At 39.1% G+C, this 19,905-nt stretch overlaps 1 protein-coding gene across 3 annotated transcripts in view; it reads right to left on the reverse strand.

The window, feature by feature from the left end:
• Positions 1–243: 243 nt before the first annotated feature.
• Positions 244–19,905, reverse strand: part of Ifih1 (interferon induced with helicase C domain 1) — a 50,638-nt gene continuing 30,976 nt past the window's right edge. For 2 of the 3 annotated variants that reach the window (NM_001164477.1, NM_027835.3), the window contains 11 exons: positions 16,336–16,546; positions 15,067–15,284; positions 13,811–13,927; positions 11,599–11,722; positions 10,807–11,082; positions 10,067–10,326; positions 8,046–8,195; positions 6,016–6,177; positions 3,412–3,602; positions 2,805–2,895; positions 419–2,714 (listed from right to left, as the gene is read on the reverse strand). In NM_001164477.1, the coding sequence (NP_001157949.1) occupies positions 2,535–2,714; positions 2,805–2,895; positions 3,412–3,602; positions 6,016–6,177; positions 8,046–8,195; positions 10,067–10,326; positions 10,807–11,082; positions 11,599–11,722; positions 13,811–13,927; positions 15,067–15,284; positions 16,336–16,546 (1,980 nt within the window). In that variant the 3' untranslated portion in view covers positions 419–2,534. Of the gene's footprint in view, positions 2,715–2,804; positions 2,896–3,411; positions 3,603–6,015; positions 6,178–8,045; positions 8,196–10,066; positions 10,327–10,806; positions 11,083–11,598; positions 11,723–13,810; positions 13,928–15,066; positions 15,285–16,335; positions 16,547–19,905 lie in introns of all 3 variants that reach the window. The other variant, XM_006500187.4, reaches the window with a different exon arrangement.

The raw sequence follows: 19,905 nt of genomic DNA on the forward strand, positions 1-19,905 counted from the left end.
AGTCCACTTTGAACATTTACTTGTGACATGTATTAATGGCTTTTGAGAAGTCATTTCATGTCCATGGGCTATGGTTGAGAGAAAAAGTACAGGCATGGAGCAAGAAGCACAAGGCATTCATGGGTTAGGGCAGTGAAGGAACATTAATCCAGTTGTGCATGACTCAGGAGAACACAGATATGCGACAGGAAGTTGGTGAAAGTCATTCAAACAACCAAAGAACTAAGACATGGCCACTCTAAGTCCCAGACTCATGACTTTGTATCATGAGTATATTCTGTCAATCGGTGCCAAGATATTAAGGATATTACAGTGTTCAATAACAATTTATCAAGATGTAACAATCTGTAGTTGCTTTTTTTAAAAAAAAATGTGTCTACTAAAGTTTAAGTTGCCATACATCATCACATATTAAATTAATAGTATCTGAAATATACATCTTTAATTTAGAAATAACTATTGAAATAAAATATTGACAAAACCAAACAAATATACACCCTGATATTTGTTGATGTTTCAGAAACAGAATATATATGTTACAGTGGTCTACTTGGATATCTTAGATATTTGATTTCCTGCATAGTTTCCAAAATTCTTTAGAATAGAACAATACTTTAAATAGATTTAGATGGAATGCTTCAAGTATTTTAAGAAAACCAATTCTTCTTTTGTCCATTTATATTCCTAAGAGTTCTGATTAATATTTTCATTTTGGCTCAGTTCTCATCAATAAAAGATTCAAGATATCTTAATATGGAATTAAACTACAAAAAAAAAACTACAAAAAATACTTTCTTCACTCCCTTCATCATAAGAGATGATTAGGTCGTATTCCAGGATGGTACTGTGTTTGCAGAAGAGAAGGCAGAAGAAGCAAGCCTGAACCCACTTGATACTGTGTTTTAATAACATTACTTTCTTTATCGAGTTTCCTGTTTGTCAATATGATCACCTATGGATATACATCATAACAGCAAAAAATGAACAAGTGACTATAAAATGACCTCCAAGATTCCTTCCCAAATCATGTCAGTTCATGCGTGATATCCTGAATTATCTATATCCCCTTGCTTTGAGTGTGGGCATGGCCTACCAGCCACACGGGATAGGAATGCCCAGACATCCTTATCCCAGGTCACTGCCAATCTTACCAGTTAACAATCCAGAGTAAGTTTCAAGTCTGCTTATCGATAAGATGCCTCATCCAAAGCATAATGTATTGTGCTCCTAATACTATAGTTAAGTTACATAAGATTCCTTAGTAGCTTTGAGAGTTTCTACTGCTCGCCCTTGAAGAAACACATGATATGTACTGTGAGGCCTTCCTGAAGAAGCCACAGGCTAAAGCATTCCTAGGATGTGAGAGCAATTCCTGGTGGAAATGTAGCAAGAAAACAGAAATCCTAGCCAGACAGCTGCAAGGAAACGGATTGTCAGTGAGCACCGTTTCCTCCTTCAAGGCCTTTGGATCAGAACAGTCTGGCTGAAACTGATTTCAGCCTTGTAAGAAAACGACATCTAGATGTTTGGCATACAAAACAGCTGCTATAATGCGTAGGTGTATTTAAAACCCTGAAGGGTGTCAATAGAAGCAGGTAGTTCAATCAACATTTCACCATAAGGAGGCTGCGGAAGAAGGGTGAACTGAGGAGATGAACTTGACTGTGGAAATCAGTGACCGAGAGTCTGGGACAATGGTTTAGTGGTTGAGTACTTGTTGCTCATGCAGAGGACCCATGTTTGATTCCCGGCCCCCACGTGGTGGCTCACAATCATCTATAACTCCAACTTCAGGGGATCTGGTGCCTTTCTCTGACCTCCAGAGGCACCAGAAATGCATATGGTGCCCATACATACATGCGGGCCAAGCAGACATAGACATAAAATAAATAGATCTGGAAAAAAAAATCAGTGACAGGGCTAATATTGGTACTTGGGTTCTCATTTATATTCCAGTGTTTCCATAATACTATAACACTTTGCAGTTATGAGTATTGTTGGTAGATTTTCCTTATCCCTGATGTTTTAGTTACTTTTCTGTTGCTGTGATGAAACACCCTGACCATAACAACTTTGGAAGAAATGATTTATTGTAGCTTGCAGTTTGAGGTTTTAATCCATGACTGTGTGGTAGTCACAGTGACAGGAGCTTGAAGTAGCTTGCCACATTGCATTGCACAATGAAGTGCAAAGTTATGAGAGCAAATGTGGACTCAGCTAGTTTTCTTAATTTTATGTAGCCCGAGATCACCCACAGAGAACAGATCTTCCTTAATTAATTTAGGACAATACCTCATGGGCATTCCCTGAGCCCAGGTGATTTTAGAACTCATCAAATTGACAATTTTGATTACCAATTACATTTACCAACCAATAAGATGTTTACATTTTTGGTGTTCTGTTACATCACTGAAAGCCAAACAAAAGCATCCTCTACATATTCTAGAGTTAGCTCAGTAGTGTAGCGAAAACAACAATTAAAATCATATTCAATGTTGAGTTGGCAATATTTTAAAATAATCATGAATCAAGTGCTAATCTTCATCACTATACAAGCAGTATTCTGAGTAGTCAAGATCAGGAAATCTGATAGGCAATTCCACCCACTTCTTGTACTGTTTCTTCGGTGAGTTATTTTTGAAATTGACTACAAAATTCCTTATTTTAAGACAAGGCAAATCTAAACCTTTGTGCACCATCATTGTTCCCCAAGCCTAGAAAACAGAAGAGGAAGGAGAAAATCAACGTTCAATGGAACATTCCTTTGGCATAAATTAAAACTGAACCCATGAGATTTTACTCACCTGGCCACACTTGCAGATAATCTCTCCATTGGTCTGATAATCAGCAAATTTCTTTTGCAGTGCTTTGTTTTCTCTTACAATGTAGAGTCCCCTAAAAATTATTGTAGAAGAAGGATTGTTAGTGACATGTGACAAAATGACATTATGTAGCCATGGGTTCATGTTGGACTTGATGATGACCCACATGGTTCTTCCTCATTTTCTGCTCCCCAGAATTTTTGTAAAATATCAGGTGGATGTCCCCATCCTAAACATATATGTCACAAATGTCACATTGTCTCTTGGTCTTCTTTGATGTCTGCTGATGTTTTAACTTTTCAGTCATTCAAAAGCAAAAAAAAAAAAAAAAAAAAATGAGAGCAGATACTGATATCCACAAATTAAGTACTTTACATCAAAATTGCTTTGGATCTTACCGTTATTCCATATCTCAATAGAGATTACTTTCAAAGCCGACACAAGAAATGAGATTCTATTTGAGGGACTAAAAAGGGGGACGGTTTGATGGGGGAAAAAGATCTTCCTTTCACTTGTAAACACAATGTGTACAATGCCATTATTCTTGTCTCTACTAAAGAAATGCAAACAAGGATCTTGCTGCACTCACTTGAATTCTGGTGTCATATTGACATGATGCATCTTCTCAATGACATGGATGTTTTCTCCCGAGCAGACCAGCATGCTACAATTTTTGCAGAGAAGTGTTATTAACGATGGATTGTCGTTGTATTGCTTTGCAATGCTTCTTTTGACTTTCATTTTCTTTTCCAGGATACTTTGCACCTGCAATTCCAAAATCTGTGTGGAGAAAAGAAGAGAGTATTCAATTTCTTCCCTAGTTTTATGGAAGTAAACGAGCTGAAAATTGCATATCACAGGTAGATTGTACTCTAGAAGATGAAGAGATAATGGCGTGGGATAAACTTAGTTTTTCCTCTTCTACTGGAATTTACCTAAGTCTAAGCACAAAGAAATGATAGGCAGAAAGTCTTTGGGTGAGGTCATGGGCGGGGGGAGTGTTTGGATTCAGTCTAGATGTTTAATATAATTTTAAGTTTTCAGTAAAACTGACATTTTATGACATGCGAAATAGATTTTGCTTTCTGGATTAACTCTCACGATTTATCAGTGGTTGCCTACAATCTGTTTAAAAGGCATTTCAAACCTGACGGGCGGAGTTGCTCTCTTAGTAACTGACTGTGTAGTAATGCTTTCTGGGGGTGGGGGGTGGGGGGCGTTGAGCATAATAGCTGTGGACTTGGTCCACTTCACTGCTCTCATTCTCTTTCATCTGCCCGAGTGAGAAGTCTTGGGAGGGCAGATCTCTTGCTCAAGAGAAACGGAGAAAGACAGTCAGTCCATCCTGGAGTCCCTCTGGGAATCCTTTCTTAGGATTTGAATATGGCTTGCACCTCTGTACTCATGCAGGAATTGAATCCACAGTCTTGTGTAAGTAAAACTTAATAATTAAGAGAAGTGATACTTACTGTAGCTGTGTGCTAAGAAGTGGGGCCCTTGAGAAGAGATTAATCTTGGATTAAGATTTAGGGGTTGAACCCACAGGATTGAATTATGGTGGTTTTGTAAGAACAGAGAGAGCACAAAGAAGTTTAGGGACATATGCATTCCTGCCATAATGCGACAATGGATCAGGGCGTGAGGCCTCACAGAGCCTTCTACTTTGTTGTTAGACCTTATAGTTTTAACTCTTGAGTCAAACTAATGAACCTCTTCACATTAGTCAGCTCTTCTCAGGTATTTCATTAAAATAATGAAAGACTAACTACTACAATGTTTCAATCTACAGATTGGGGGAATCTGACCTTTAAACTATAGATTGTCCTATAACTGAACTAGACAATGTAGTAATAACACTTCAGCTTTTATGAGAATCTCACTGATTTGCAATTATGCCTTTAGTCCTAAGTATGAGGGAATAAATCTATAGTAGGATTATTTGGTGGAAAATGTTTGGTTTGCTTTACATTTAAGGGGGTTTAAAATGTATGTTTGTATGAAAACCTGGCCAGGAAACCCTGGAGTTGGTTATATACTTTGCACAACAATTTGAAAGCTTCCCTTCCCTAAAACTCTATTTAGGGTAGAGCCAATTCTAATGTTAAGAAACTAACATTCACACCCATATGCAAGGGTGTGAATTTTCTTCTAAATGGATTGTTTGCTATTATAAGAGTTACAGTCTTTACTTCAGTGGTATGAAAGTTTCCTGAAATATTGTATAAATATATTCTTTTTCCCCACTGCATTTCCTTCACCCAATTCAAATAGCTCTGTTAGTAAATTGAGAAGGAGCTATATGAGTTATTACATAGGTTGTAATCATTCAGAATTAGCCTCGGTGTCAATATCTCAAAAGTAGCCAGCTAGTTGTGTTTTCCATTATATGTTACTACTCTTGAGTTTTTGTTTTGTTTTGTGGGGTTTTTGAATAGGATTCACTCCATAGCCCAGGCTCATATTCAACACACTATGTAGTCCAAAATAGCCTCAAACTCACTGAGTAACGCTCTTGCCGCCCTAGCCTTTTGAATGCTGGGATTACGGACATGAGCCACCAAGCCTGGCTCTGCTTAGTTGTGTATGCTTTGCACAATACTGTTAAGGTTATGATTATTGTCTTTCCCCACACTCAGCAAGCACACACTAGAAGCTCTACTTCACATAGCAAGGGCACTATGATGTGCTTTCTCACCATGTTCTCTTCTTTTAAAATAGTGTCTGGGAGACAATAGGCATTTTATAAATATTTCTATATTAAAGACACTGTGCTCGTATATATAGATTGGATCAATTTGAAACTACCAGGTAGGTCTGAATGAGTGAGCTGTACAAGTCTTTCTGGAAAAGGGCATCCTAAATTTATATTACCAAAGTTGATGTTTGGTTTCCCTGCAATGATCAAAATTCCCTCAGCATTTCCTCTCTCTCTCTCTCTCTCTCTCTCTCTCTCTCTCTCTCTCTCTCTCTCACACACACACACACACACACACACACACACACACACACACACACCACGCACACCAGATTTGGAGGCTTTGTGTTTGAATCTGGACTAAGAACAAGTCTTCCAACATAAGCTGGTAACTCAGCCCAATTTCTGCCTGAAGAAGTAGCCACACAGTCATCTGTGGCAATCAAATATAGCCATTTTCAGGCAAAAACTAAACTCAGTGGTGGCCAAGAATAATACCTTATGTGCATACTCCTCTGGTTTCATGTTTTGAACACGGTTAATAGCTTTATACATCATCTTCTCTCGGAAATCATTAACAATCTCCCGTTCGGTAACTCCTGAGCCACTGCTGGTGACCAGGACATACGTGCTTTCATCAGCTCTGGCTCGACCCCGGGCCTGAGAATGTGAACAACAACAAAAAAAGGAAGTGTTGTGTCTTGTTATGAGCTCTCATGGTTTGAAACTGAGAAGATAGTCTTTGTTCAGAATCCCAGTCTTCAAATGATCTCCCTACTTTTAGTAAAGGTAGTTATTACCCACGGCTTGTGGATAAATTTTTGAACTTGACTGTTCTTTAATTCAATGTTCTAGAATGGTTTTGGCAACTCTTAGGGGCCAAAATAACACAACCACCCATTTAGCCCCATTGCACCCTGAGCAACTGTCTTACACCACAGAAACCCTGAGCAGTGACTTGGACAGTAAAGCCATCTATTTGGAAGGATGAATGAGGACAAGGCCTATCTCTGACCTTGGCACCAGGGATTCTGAGCACAACAGAACTGTTCCTGGAAGCCTACTTTGGACTTTAAGTACATTTCTCTGGGAAAATGCACACAATCATGAGTCAAATTTCTATAGGCCTCTTAAGAAGGTAAAAGTTAGGCTCATCGATTTCATCATTGTTCTTTAAAATTTTTATTCATGTAAACAACAAAATATGATACTGTCCACTTCCCATTTGTCCCCTCCAACTTCTCTCAGGCCTCCCCTTTACCTCTCCCCCACCTCCACATATACCTTCATTGCCCTCTTCCTGATTTTTAAAGACCATTGAGGCCATGCATTTAGTGACATCCATTTGTGCATGGATATTGGGCCATCCAATGGAACATAAATACCTAGCATTGACCAGGGGTGGGACTCACTAGGCTGGATCAATCACTCAAAGTAGTATAGACATATTTTTAATAGTATAAGCTTTTCATACCTAGCCCAGGAACTTAACTATCAACTACAATACTATTCTGAAGGCAAATTACACACATATTGTAGTCATAAGCCTCTGACCTATAGGTCACTCCCTGAAATAATCTTGCTTGCTAGCAAGATGGCTGCTTAATGAGCTTCATCTTCTACAACTTGTCACCCACCTAAGGATGAAAAAAGAAAACTTTCACATGTTAAGAATAATGTCGTATATTTTCTTCATCTTAAGTTTTCTACATATCATGAATTTGTTAATATAGAAGAGTAAGAGAGATCTGAAACAGAATCAGTCTTTCTTTCTTTCCTTCTTTCTTTCTCTCTCTCTCTCTCTCTCTCTCTCTCTCTCTCTCTCTCCCTCTCCCTCTCCCTCTCCCTCTCTCTCTCTCTCTCTCTCTCTCTCTCTTTCTTTCTCTCTTTCCTTTTTCCTTGTGCTTGTAAGTGACCCTACTCCATATTTTATGAAAAATCAAAAATGTAGAAAAGTTGACTGCGGGAGGAAAACAGAACTGCAGAGCTCCCTAAGGTCTGTGTGGGATTTGTGGTCAGTGTGTTTCACATTCCTTATCCCTCTGGGGGCTCACTGACATCTTAAGACTGAGGAGGCCTCCTTTGACCATTGTAATGAGGCCAATATCATTCATGATCTTGGAAAATCCAGACGTATGTTTTGGATAGCTCTGCCCCACATGATCCGTTCCCGAACTGGGATCCAAGAGGGTGCTCATCCCACCCCAGATGGGAGTGGGGGACACTCTGCTGAGGTTATGCATAAAAAAGGCAGTTCGGGCCAGCAGTCAGGGACCATCAGGGAGATGCCCAGGACATAGACATAGCAATCAAAATAGAGCTGTTAGTTAAAGTACAGGAGGTTCCTGCCATAGGTGTTCAAGAAACAGCAGTCACATAAAAAGCAGTGTCTTGCAGTTTTTTAACACTGGTCTTTTTTTAGCAGAAACACACCTAAAAAGGATTTATGCTGTCTTAGTAAAAGGGAGGAATCCACATAGGAGCACAGGGACAAGAGGAAACATGCGAGGCACAGGTCTGGCACATACCTGGACCATGGCTATCTCGTTCGTGACAAGGCCATAACGAATAACAATATTGCACTCTTTGATATCCAGGCCTTCCTCTGCCACCGTCGTAGCGATAAGCAGATTTATTTCGCCAGTGCGAAATTTACTAATGACTTCTTTTTGTTCAGTCTGTGGAAACATTTTTAATAAATTAAATTTTGTGATGCTAAACACATTCAGATCTTCTAATTAGGAGAAGAAATGATAAATTGCAACTGGTCAGTGTAAACCAGAGGCTTAGCTCATGCATGGGTTTGCTGCCATCTGTTTTTGGCAACGAACAAAGACATGATGGTGAGACAACATTTGATTTCCAATCTGGGATTACCACACAATAACAAAAATATTTCCATCCTGCAGTCTGGAGGTGGGAAGAGCGCTCTTTATGCCAAGGAAATGAATTGATGGGCGATTTGAAAGGAAGAAAGGGAGAGGTGTTGCTGGCTGAGAAAAGGCTTTGGCAAGGCTAAAATGGGGTTTACCTTCTAATATATTAATGTCAGAGTGTGATATTTAGGGAATAAAAACTCACTCAAGATTTTTCTATCACTTTTGAGACACCGAAAATTCCCTATCTATATATCCTATAGCTGGTCACTTTAAGAACCATCCAGGAAAGAAACCTATGGAATATTTCAGAAAGGCGACAGGAAAAAGTTAAAAAGTCCAGGAAGGGAAGCTGGAACAGGAAAAAGGAAAACGATTCTATAATTGTAATTCTGAGGAAAGTTTAACTTTAACATAAGGTCTATTCAAAGGACAATATCAATTAAAAGTGGGTGAGTAATTACAGGAAGAATTCTTTTAATGTCAACTTTGAAAGTTAATATAAATATATTGAAATATGATCTCATCCGATATGGACAGTCCTTGGTACTTTATATCCACTCAGATCTTATCGAAGCTGCTAGCGTATGTGACATTCGGTGCACACTTTCATCCTTATATGTTACGTAAAATTCATCATCCTGAGCAAGTGAATGCTCTTCCATGCCCTTTCCTTTCTTCTTAAAGGTAAAGTGACCTTTTATGTGGCTTACCACTATGGAAGAACATCACAGCAAGACCCCTGACAACTCTGTGGCAAACCTCTGCCCTATTCCTTCACATCCAATGGTAAAAATGATGTCTTGGATCTTAACATCTAACTGTGCCTTAATTTCAAACAGTATCTAAATATGAAATTGCAGGCTCAGTGTTCGGCCCTCAGAGCAAGTATCTAGCTAACTGCTAACAGGACAGATGAGTCTGCTATGGTTCACAAGGTGACAGTCCACTGCTGGATGTTCTGGCTGTAAACCGGATAAGGGGCTATAGCTCAAGGGAGTATGCAAAGATTGGATGTCAGAGTGGGCAATTTCAAGTTTCTCTTTTTACACAAACACTAACTAGTTTTGGTTCATTCCCTCATGTAAACAATATCACAGACCTGAAACATGCTTTCCACTAGCCAAGATTCAAGGGAATTGAGATTTCAGAAGAACACTGAAATGCTTACACAGTTTACAAGTGTCTCTCTCTCTTTTTTTTTCACTCAGATTTGTTTGTTTGTTTGTTTGTTTTTTTACTGTACACACAATTAATAATATAATTTTTAAAACTGATAAAACGGCAGAAACACTGACAGGACTTTAATTCTTTCAGTTTTGGTTATAGTCCACACATGCTGGGCAGGTTTGAATTTCCACTATATTGTATATTGTAAACATTTCTTTATGATCTTATTGAGGTAAAGGCTACTTGTTTTTATAAGAGGTGCCAAACTCGAGAAGTTCCTGTACGTTTATAAAAAAAGGAAGGGATTCCACTTTAGCTTCTTCCATAACTCATCATGGACCACTATCAGCCTTGTGGTACTTGGTATATATTGGCCACTATATACCAAAGCCAAGAGCCTCTGCGAGTGTACCTGTGAGTTGGTCAATGAACTGAGAGCCATTACAAGCAATGAGGGAAGACTCATTGAAATTTAAGCAATGGATTACAAAAGGAGGTCGCACCTGAGTCATGGGCTTGACTTCACTGCTGTGCCCCGCGCCAATCAGGTGATGCGCTTTGACTCCAACTTCCGCAAACTTTGCATTTTCCATGATCCACTGGGAAAGTGCGTAGGTGCTCTGTCGTGTTTTTGTAAAAATAATTCCTCGGGAGGACTCCTCAGACCTTGTGAATTGTTCCAGTATCGTGTTTCTTAATTTAATGAGTTTTTCATTCTCGTATTTTGGGTTTTCAGCTAGTTTTTTCAACATTTTCTTGTTATCTTTAAAAATAATTATTCATGTTATTAGCTTGGTTTAGCTACCCCACTCAACGTACTCACACATCCTGTTGTGTGCCATACACAGGTCTAATTTCAGTTGATTTATTAGAGAAAATCATAACTTAAAAACTATTAAAAATAAAATTAGTTTGCATGAGTAAATTTTAAAAAATTACACTGGCAAATTTTACATGATACACTAAGACATGACTCATAGGTAGGTAATCTTGTGATTATATTTAGTGCTCAGACTATTTAATTAATTAATTGCAACAGTCTTGGCAGTAAAACTGCATGATCAAATGATTATGGTCACACAATTAAATTAAATTAATTTGTCATATCAAATTATAAACCACCGTCCTCATGAGATTTTCTTTCAAGATGAATTTTGAGAGCCTTCTGGAAAACTTAAAGCCGTGAGTTCCTGTCTGAGAGGACGGCGCAGGAACACATGGTTTGTTCTATATTGAATCTTACCAAAGAACAAATTCATGAGAAATTCATCCGTTTCGTCCAGTTTCAAAGATTTCTTTACATCGCCCTTAAGTTGGTCATTGCAACTGCTGGCCTCGTCATCACTCTTGTCGCTGTCATTGAGGACTGCGAACTTCTTTTCTTTCTCATCAGTGTAGAATGTCTCCAGGTGGCTATATGCATCAATCATTCGGATCGTGTCGTTGATTTGTAGGGCTTCGTTGTACTTCCTCAAATGTTCTGCACAGACGCGATCTTTGCGATTTCCGTCTTTAGCAGCTTTGGAAGAATAGACTCTGTGAGTGAGGCAAAGGGCAGAAAACTATCCTACAACTGTGTTGTGAGCTTAAACAGTTTATGGCTCAGAAGTAACTTCACCGTGGTGCTGGCATGAGCAAGGCTCCGTATGTTGTATGTGCCATGAGTCCTAAAGAGGATGGTTTTCAACTCCATCGCTTGCTGCCTGAGCTCAGTGTGAGCAGGAACGTGGACTTGAACCTTAGCGGAGGGGGGGGGGGGGGAGCTTGGGAAACAGCTCAGTAAAACTGCCTTTGGAGACAGAGCTCGTGATAGCTGCCTTAATACTTTAAATATAATAAATGAAAGTGAAAACTGTATGAATAGACACCTCTTTCCTTAGATGAGGGGTTGGAACATGTGTGGGCTTGCCCTACACCCAAAACATCAACTCTGGTTCATGCTCCATTTGCTCTCAGGTTGCTTCTGGCTCTGTGAGGATTGTCTAAAATCTTGGTGTAAACAAGGGAAAAGCTGTTAGGTCAAAACCCAAATTACCTTTTTTCTCCATTTGAATGGCCCACTGCTCATAATGTTGGGTTCCAAAATCTGACATTGGACTTTTTTGGCAGTAAGTCTGAATGCTTGCCATAATTTCTAGAAGTTTCTCTTTAAATGGATTCTAAAAACAATGACATATATATTAACACTGTTTAGAATGGCATTCACTATTTTTGTTAAAATTATTTGCATATTATAATGTGATTGTTTCAGAATCATTAACTAGACAATGAAACAGATTAACCTCTGATCACTTCGTGGTTCACTACATTTGGTTTTTATATTTTTTACCTTTACTTCAGGGCACACCTGACTCTAAACCTCTACCATAACTTTTCAAAAAGTAAAGCCAGTGAGTGTTATAGAGCTTGAAAGTTAAAGGAAATTAAAAATATTCTCTGAGTTAATGTCACAATTATTTAGAAAATCTTTAATTTTACTTAAGTCACATTCCTATGTAAATGAGTGGCTGTGATGCTTTGACTTAATCAGGAATCTGTGTTTACTGACACGGAAGGTTCTTGCCCCAGTTGGTTTTTGATCTATCAATAAAGGTGCCAGTGGCCAATGGCTCCATGGAAAGAAAGAGGCAGGACTTCTAGGTTCCCACAGGCTGAAAGAGAGGAGAGGGCAGGAAGATGAGAATCAAGAGACTTGGGGGAGAGAGACAAAACAGACTGAATCCTGCAGGGGAGATCCTTCTAAAGGTAGGTGGAAAGGAAGGGGCCCACTGAAGGGCAGCCCAAAAGTGTGTTGGGCAGCAAGACCAATAGGCTTCAGAGTAGGTAACCAGGCAACTAAATTGAGGGCAGATTTAGAGATGTTGAGCTAGGAGTAAAGGTAAGGGCACACTAGCCAGGGAACGCTTAGAAGAGCCCAGCCACAGAGCCAATAAAGCTGTTTAAAAATGAGCGAATGTGTTATGTCTTAAGATCTGCAGATTCTAGACATCTCCTGGGCAGGCGTGTACAGGCCGACAGCCCGGAGCATGAAGCTGTGTAGCCAAAGCTATTCAAAACAGGCTTCAGTACTATTACTTCCAAAATAAAAAGCAATTGGCATACTTTGGGGGAAAAATCCAGATATAAAAGAATGTATATTATGTGATTGAACTTGGATAAAGTTCAAAATTAGTTGAAACTAAGTTTCCTTGGCATGGGGACAGGTAGGAGGAGTTTTGAAGGCCTTGTAATGAACTGACTCTATCTCTTTCTTTCTTTCTTTTTTTTTGCATAAGTTTTGTCAGCTTATGAAAATCCACAAATACATTTTGTGCTTTTCCCATGCATCACACTTTAATGAGGAGTAATTGTAAAAGTTAAGACAAGAAAGCATGGCAAATTATTTTCAAGGGAATATCCAGAGACATGGTTTTTTGGATGATCAAGAATAGAAGCATGTGTTTGAGTTCCTCAGGTAAGTGCAAGAGAAAAAAACGTAAACGTGAGTAGTGGATAATCAACAGGAGGCAGCTTCAATTCAGAATGAAAATGGGTGCTCTGTGGAGGGTGCCCACTGGTACTGGTGTGGTGTCCACAGCATTCTGAGTGTTACCTACTGCACGCGTATCTCCTCATTTAATCCTCGTAGCCTGATGAGGCAGATGGCAGATTCTCAGTGGAATTAAATTTATTTTACATTTCTAAAGCCTATCAAGTTTCCAATTCTACCAAAGAAGAGACTGGAATAATCTACTAAACATGACGTCCAAACTGACTACAAGCTGGTCACTTTTTTAATCGGTGAAAATGTTCACCAGAAAAGCACCAGTACTTTAAATTTTTCAAAAATTTTTATGGTCTGTTTTCAAAGAGAAAAAAAATACAAATGAGGGTTTCTCTTGTCCTTGACAACTGCAACAAAATGGTTCCCTGGAACAGTAAAAAGCCAGTCTCACAAATGCCGCCTAGATCTTTAGAGGGCACCAATTCCCACGCCCCCTCTAGGTTAGCTGTCCAGTGCTCCTGGTCCAATACTCCCACTCCTCCAAGAATCAGAAGTAGCCACACCCTGAGCTAAGCCAGAAGGAGGAGGATGGTAGAGACAATTAGTGGCAGTCTTTGCTGCCTCCTATCAATTTTTTAAAAGTATTAAGTCATGGCTTGTTTGATAAAAATGTTAAATGGGAATGAATATTCAGATGGCAAATGTGAAATTTTCCATCGGACATGGTGCTGTCAGACAAATACATATAAAACACTGTTCATACTTCTCTGGTGTCATCAGCAATCACAAATTTCTTGCATGGTTCCTTTATTTGGTGTTTGAGTTGACCAAGATTCTCTTTCACTGTTTTAATGGTAAAGGCATCAAGATTGGCACATATCTGGGGAAAAAAAGACACTTTAAGTATTCCTTTCTTACAGCCAAATGCATATTTTTTGTAAGAAAATTACAATATTCATTTTAGCATAAATGTGTAGCATAACATTTCATTCAGGTGATACGCAGCATTATTTATTGAATGCAGTATTTTAGCATTGATTTAATTAACCGATGATAATCGATAATATTTGTTCTGGTGTCTTCCAAAAGTATATTTGAAGTCTAATTCTAGATTTTCATTTTGTATCTGTAATATAAGACTCGGAAAACAAGAAAAAAATTGTGCAAGTTTACAGGAGTTAATTATGGAGTAACTATTTGATTCTGTCAGACAGTCATTTTGACAATCATTTTGATGTTCATGGACCATATTCCCATTATTGTCTTTACAAAAAAAGACAGCACAAAGGGAGGAGCTGCCTAGATCATAGGTAGAAGTTAGGCCTTTATCCCAGTAATGAGTTGAATCTTGGAGACAATCCTTTTTTGACTCTTGTTTACTTTAATAATTTCTATTGAATTACATACAGTGAGAGGCTTAGGTACTCTGACCTCCTCATAATTTGAGATCAGCAGTAATACTTAAATATTTAAGTAATACTTAAAATGGAACCCCATCTGGGGAAGCTGGTGAGTGCATCTTTAATAAAAGATTCTCACATGTCTACTCCCCACTCCCCCAACCCCTTATTTTGAGATGGTCACCCTCTGAGGCATTACTTGATCTGGAATTCACTATGTCAATTCATAAACTCATAGCAATCAGCTTGGCTCTGCTTTCTTCATGCCAGGATTAAAGGCAGGAACCACGACATTTGCCTCTTTTCTACTTTAACTTGAATAACCCATGTTCTAGACTGACACATAATTGAAAGGGACACAGAAAGCATGATGCTTTGAAAGTCATGGAGTAAGAAGTCATTGGGAATGAAAACTATCATCCTTTGCTCTGTATCCTTGGTATTGATCAAGAATATCACCTTGGTGTAGAAGGCAGAGGCTATTTTCAAGAGGCAAAGCAAATAGCTTCTGTCACTTGAACTCCCACCACTACTTAAAATCTTAAGAGTCATAGGCATTTGGCATTTGACATGGCTTTTGTTGTTGCTTTTGCTATTATACACAAACTCAGCCACTTACATTTAAAATATGTTTTTCAGCCTCAGACTGCTTTTTGGCTGCTCCAACACCAGGTGAAGCTGTCAGTCCTAGTATCTGCGGCAGGGGAATGGCTGGTTTGTTTTGTTTCTTGAGGTCATTGTTTCTCAGCTTCTGCTTCAAATATCGTCTCATGATGTTGTTATAGACTGCCTCCTTGTTGGTGTGATGGCACTCATCAATGATAATGAGAGAGAAGTCTTAACAGAAAGATAAAAGGTCTGTTTACCCAAACTGGCTTGTGACAGAGACACAAGAACACTGAAGCTAAAGGAGAGAGCTGCCATGGGTCATTGTCTTTGGGCAGAACATTAGCACAGCCCTATGTCAATCTGCTGGTATGATTTTAACCGTGACCAGTAGCAAAATTAAAGACTACAAAGTTCATGTGTGTTCATCAAGACACTGTTCCTGCCAGCTATTATCCCTGTCTCAAGATGAGATGCAGAAAGTGTCAGTGAAATTCACATCTTTCTTACACACACACACAAACAAACAACAACAACAACCGCAAAATCTTCCCAGGGCCCCACTTTGATTGTAGAATAGACTTTTAATTCTAGGCTGATAAAGTCTCTTTTTGCAACATCAAGTGAAAAGAATATTATTTAGACAGCTATGATTTTATGCTTTTTAAACTTTGCATACTTTTACTTTTCTCTGTTTTCCTCCCAATTATTTTATCATTCCAAATAATGCAGGCAGGACTGTAGTTTAACTCTATAGTCAAGAAGGGAGTTCTAACAGAATCTGCCATCAAATGTGTGTGTGTGTGTGTGTGTGTGTGTATACATATATTACACAATGTAATTATTCTCCCAGAGAGACACAGGCAGAGAAACTGCACAATGGAAGAAAAATTGACCTCTCAAGGAAGGAATTAAACGGACTCTGGTAAGGTATGGGTCAGTCAAGAGATAAGTTGAAAGTGTGGGGGCGGGGGGGGGGCGCGAGAGTGCGTGCGTGCATGTGCGCATGTGCATTGTGTGTGTCAGAAGTAATGGAAGAACACAGTACTTGATTTACTAATGATATACTTAAAAAAAAAGCAAGCCATCAAGTTAACCATTTCTCTCTTTTTGGTCCTTTTTTTCAGGGAAGTGGAGCACTTCAATGACGCCTTGTGAAATAAAAAGTAACTTAAACTAAGGTTACTTTTCATCATAAAAAGATGATTTAACAAGCATTCTCTGTTACTATCTTTAATATTTCTCTCAGTCTTTTTTTCTAAAAATAATCACTCCAACCAACCTGACAGCTGCACACCGTCATCGTCTCCACTCTCCAGATTTAAGAGGGAGTTTTCAAGGATTTGAGCAGTGCTGATAATAACATCGTAAGATTTGACAACTTCTGGAAATGATATTTTCAGCTGGGTATCGCCACTTAATCCAATAATTCGATACCATTTCTTCAAATATGGGTTGAACTCTTTTCGGAAAAGTTGTTCTGCTAACATTACCTTAAAAACATAAGAACATACAGAATTTTTAAAACTTCATAAAAAATAGGGAGGAAAGGAAATCGAAAGGCACAGAGGAGTATCAAAGGATTACGTGTGCACTCTTGATATTACCTTCTATATATCATTCCTTCTATTCATCTGACTTTAAATATCCATTGTGTTTGTATTAGATGTAGACATTATATCTAGAGCATAAAGGAATTTAAGATAAAGCTGCTGACTTAGAGTAACTCAGTGTCACCGAGTACTTATTCTATGACTAACAGAAAGACCCATCACACACAATGTAATTATTCTCCCAGAGAGCTACAGCAGTGTGACACCACAGTGGAAGAACATCTGACCTCCAAAAGGAAGGCTTGGAGGGGCTCTGGTCAAGAGTTAAGTTGGATTTATTTGATACTAAATCAATTCTTAATGTGTAGAGCAGGGTCAGCTGGGAACATTAAGTGGAATATTAAATTCTATCTAACAGTTCTCAGGATACCCATGAGTTGGATTCTAGAGATCATTTCTTCTTAGTGCCTGGGATCCTGCTACTGGCTATCTGACCACAACATTGGAAAGAGCAAGGAACCCGGAAGGTAGCATAAGCACATTTATTCTGAGGATGTGTGGGGTGGGAGAGAATAAACTACCACAATGGCTTTGGTGTCTGAATAAAAATGAAGTGGCAAGAAAGGGTAGGAGAGGTGGAAATTCACTTTCGTTCTAACCAACTCTGTAAGTTGCAGCATCTTCTGAAAGTCACTGCTGACACCTTGGTGACACCTGTAATTGCTAGTAACTCAGAAGACCTCCCAGACTGAGGAGGACACAGGTTCGGCTGTCTCATTCCTAATTTATTTTTGTTTGTTGGAGAAAGGGAGTTATCCTTTAGTCTAGGCTGGCGTTGAACTCCCTATGTAGCTTAGGATGACCTTGAACTCCTGATCCTTCTGTCTCTACCTCTCTTTAGTGCTGGAATTGCAAGCATGCTCCATGAAGTAAGATTTGGTTGTAGTGCCAAGGACAGAACTCCCAGCTTCATGTATGCTAAACAATTGCTCTAACACCTAGGCTATATTGCCAGCCTGCAATTGCTATAACACCTGAGTCAAGCTACCTTGAGAGTTTCCTTCTAGGAGGATATAAAAATGGAATTCTAGAAGCATATAGTATAGCAAATCGAAAGTTGATAGGAAGAATGTCAAGGCCAGGCTTCGGCACCTGCTCGCTCTATCCCTCACAATGTGATTATGCCTGATAATGCGGTCACTGTTGGACAATCTTGAAACTCACTCTGGGTAGCCCTGTCTTCCCACTGAAGGACATAGAGAAAGCCAGATGCAAGTCTGACATGGCTAATTGGGAGGTGTGTGGTCCTCTTGGAGCCTTTTCCTGAGATGTGACAGAGTGCGTGCCAAGACTAATCAAGCCCAACTGCTCCCCACTTCTGCTGAATCATATGGGGCTGCATTTCAGCATCTGAAGGAACCTGGGACTTCTCTCTCATGATGTTGAAGCCCTAGATAGGAAATGGAAAGTCTGGGAGCACAGGTGGTGTTTGCATTTCTCTCTGCACTTGAAGGCTATAACTTTGGAAAGGATGGAGACGAAAGTAAATGGTATTAGAGACCAAGTTTTCTGTACTCTAGATTGGGAGCTAAAATACATTGCAAGTTGGCTAGACACTAATATGCTGCATTCGTAAGTTAGAGATTTCCAAAAAAATAAAAAATAAATAATTAAAGCTGAAGGTTCTTTAAATATATTTAAGGGACAACTTACAGTAAACAATAACAATGTAAATGGAGAGCTAGTGGAAAGTCTTTGTAGTAATCTCAAAGAAAACAAGGAGGGAGGAAAGAGGACTGGGCGGTGCTTTTAGTGCTTGTTCAATGGGAAAATGTCATTGGAAAATTCAAATTTCATGTTTGGAACTCAAAAGCTTTGATAGTTAATTGAGAAATTTTTAATTACTCTGCTAAATATTCACACATAGACACAAACACTGGGATACCTTTGTTTATCTCATAGCTTTTAACAACAGCCACTAAGTACTCGGATTTTTAAGAACCTAGTTCACAAACCATGCTCAAATGGGTACAGGATCTACACAAGCCACATAGAACCAATAAAATCTGCTTTGATTATCAAAAGAATCCAATACAGTAGATACAAATGATGAAAATGATAAACAATAAATGTGCCTGTAAATGTGCATGAATAAGAACTACCTAGATTGTATGGGTTGAAAGAGTCCTAAGTAGAATAAATCAAGCAAAAGAACATTTATATAAAGAAAGGTACAGTAAACCATTACAAAATTAGATCTGGGACCAGAAAAGTGGCCCACTTAGTGGTTAAGAACACTCGCTATTCTTTCAGAGGACCCAGATTCAATTCCCAGGCACCACGTGGTAACTCCAACTCTCTGTAACTTCAGTTTGAGAGGATCCAACACTCTCTGACGGCTTCCATGGGCCTCAGGCATGCACCGGGTGCACAGACACACACACGCAGGCAAAACACTCATACACATAAAATAATAAAAACAGATCTAAAATGATCAGACAACATAAATAAGAAAAATGCTGAAGCTTGAAAGTCAGTTATACAAAAGTAAAATAAGGTTTTAGCTTAGTACAGATTCTGATATACAAATGTACTCAGTCCTGGATTGAGCTAGACCTCGTCTCTCCTCCACTCCACATTCCTAAGACTGCATCTACAGCATTTGTTCAACAATGTGTCTGGGAGACTATGAGGATGTTAAATCCTGAGGGGCCCGGGAATCATAATAAAAGGGACTATGGTGTCACCCAGTACCCACAGGATGTTGCCCTTTCTTTGTTGCAAAGCAGGAGAGTTATGATTATGTTCCAGGATAACAGAGGAAAGAATAACTGTGGGTTTCATAGAACACATGTGTTTAAGAGAACACATGCATGGATTACTTTGGGTGGCAAATGTGGAAAGAATGGCTGTGGTTGTTTTGGAAGATGGGAAATTTCCTTGGTACCAGATATTAACTAGAAGTGGCACATCTCTGCCAAGGAGGAAAGCTGTACCACAAAGGTCTTCTCAGCTCTTACAGTCTATGGTCCTCTGACCAGATCAGGGAAATAGAGAAGGAAATTAATGAAAGATAATCACTGGGCTTTGAAGCTACATGACTAGGATGAGGTGGTATATATGACACAGAGACAGATAAATAGGAAAGGGAGCCTTCGAGAGGAGAGGTCACCACCTCTCCTCAGAGGCTAAGATTCAGAAAATGGCAGAACTGCCCTAGAGGAACAAAGACATCGTGTAAGCAGCTTTGGATTCATTTAACAACATTATTTTTTTCCTGTGGATTTAGGACTCAATCC

The sequence above is a fragment of the Mus musculus genome, chromosome 2 (genome assembly GCF_000001635.26).
Source record: "Mus musculus strain C57BL/6J chromosome 2, GRCm38.p6 C57BL/6J".
NCBI classification, from domain to species: domain Eukaryota; kingdom Metazoa; phylum Chordata; class Mammalia; order Rodentia; family Muridae; genus Mus; species Mus musculus.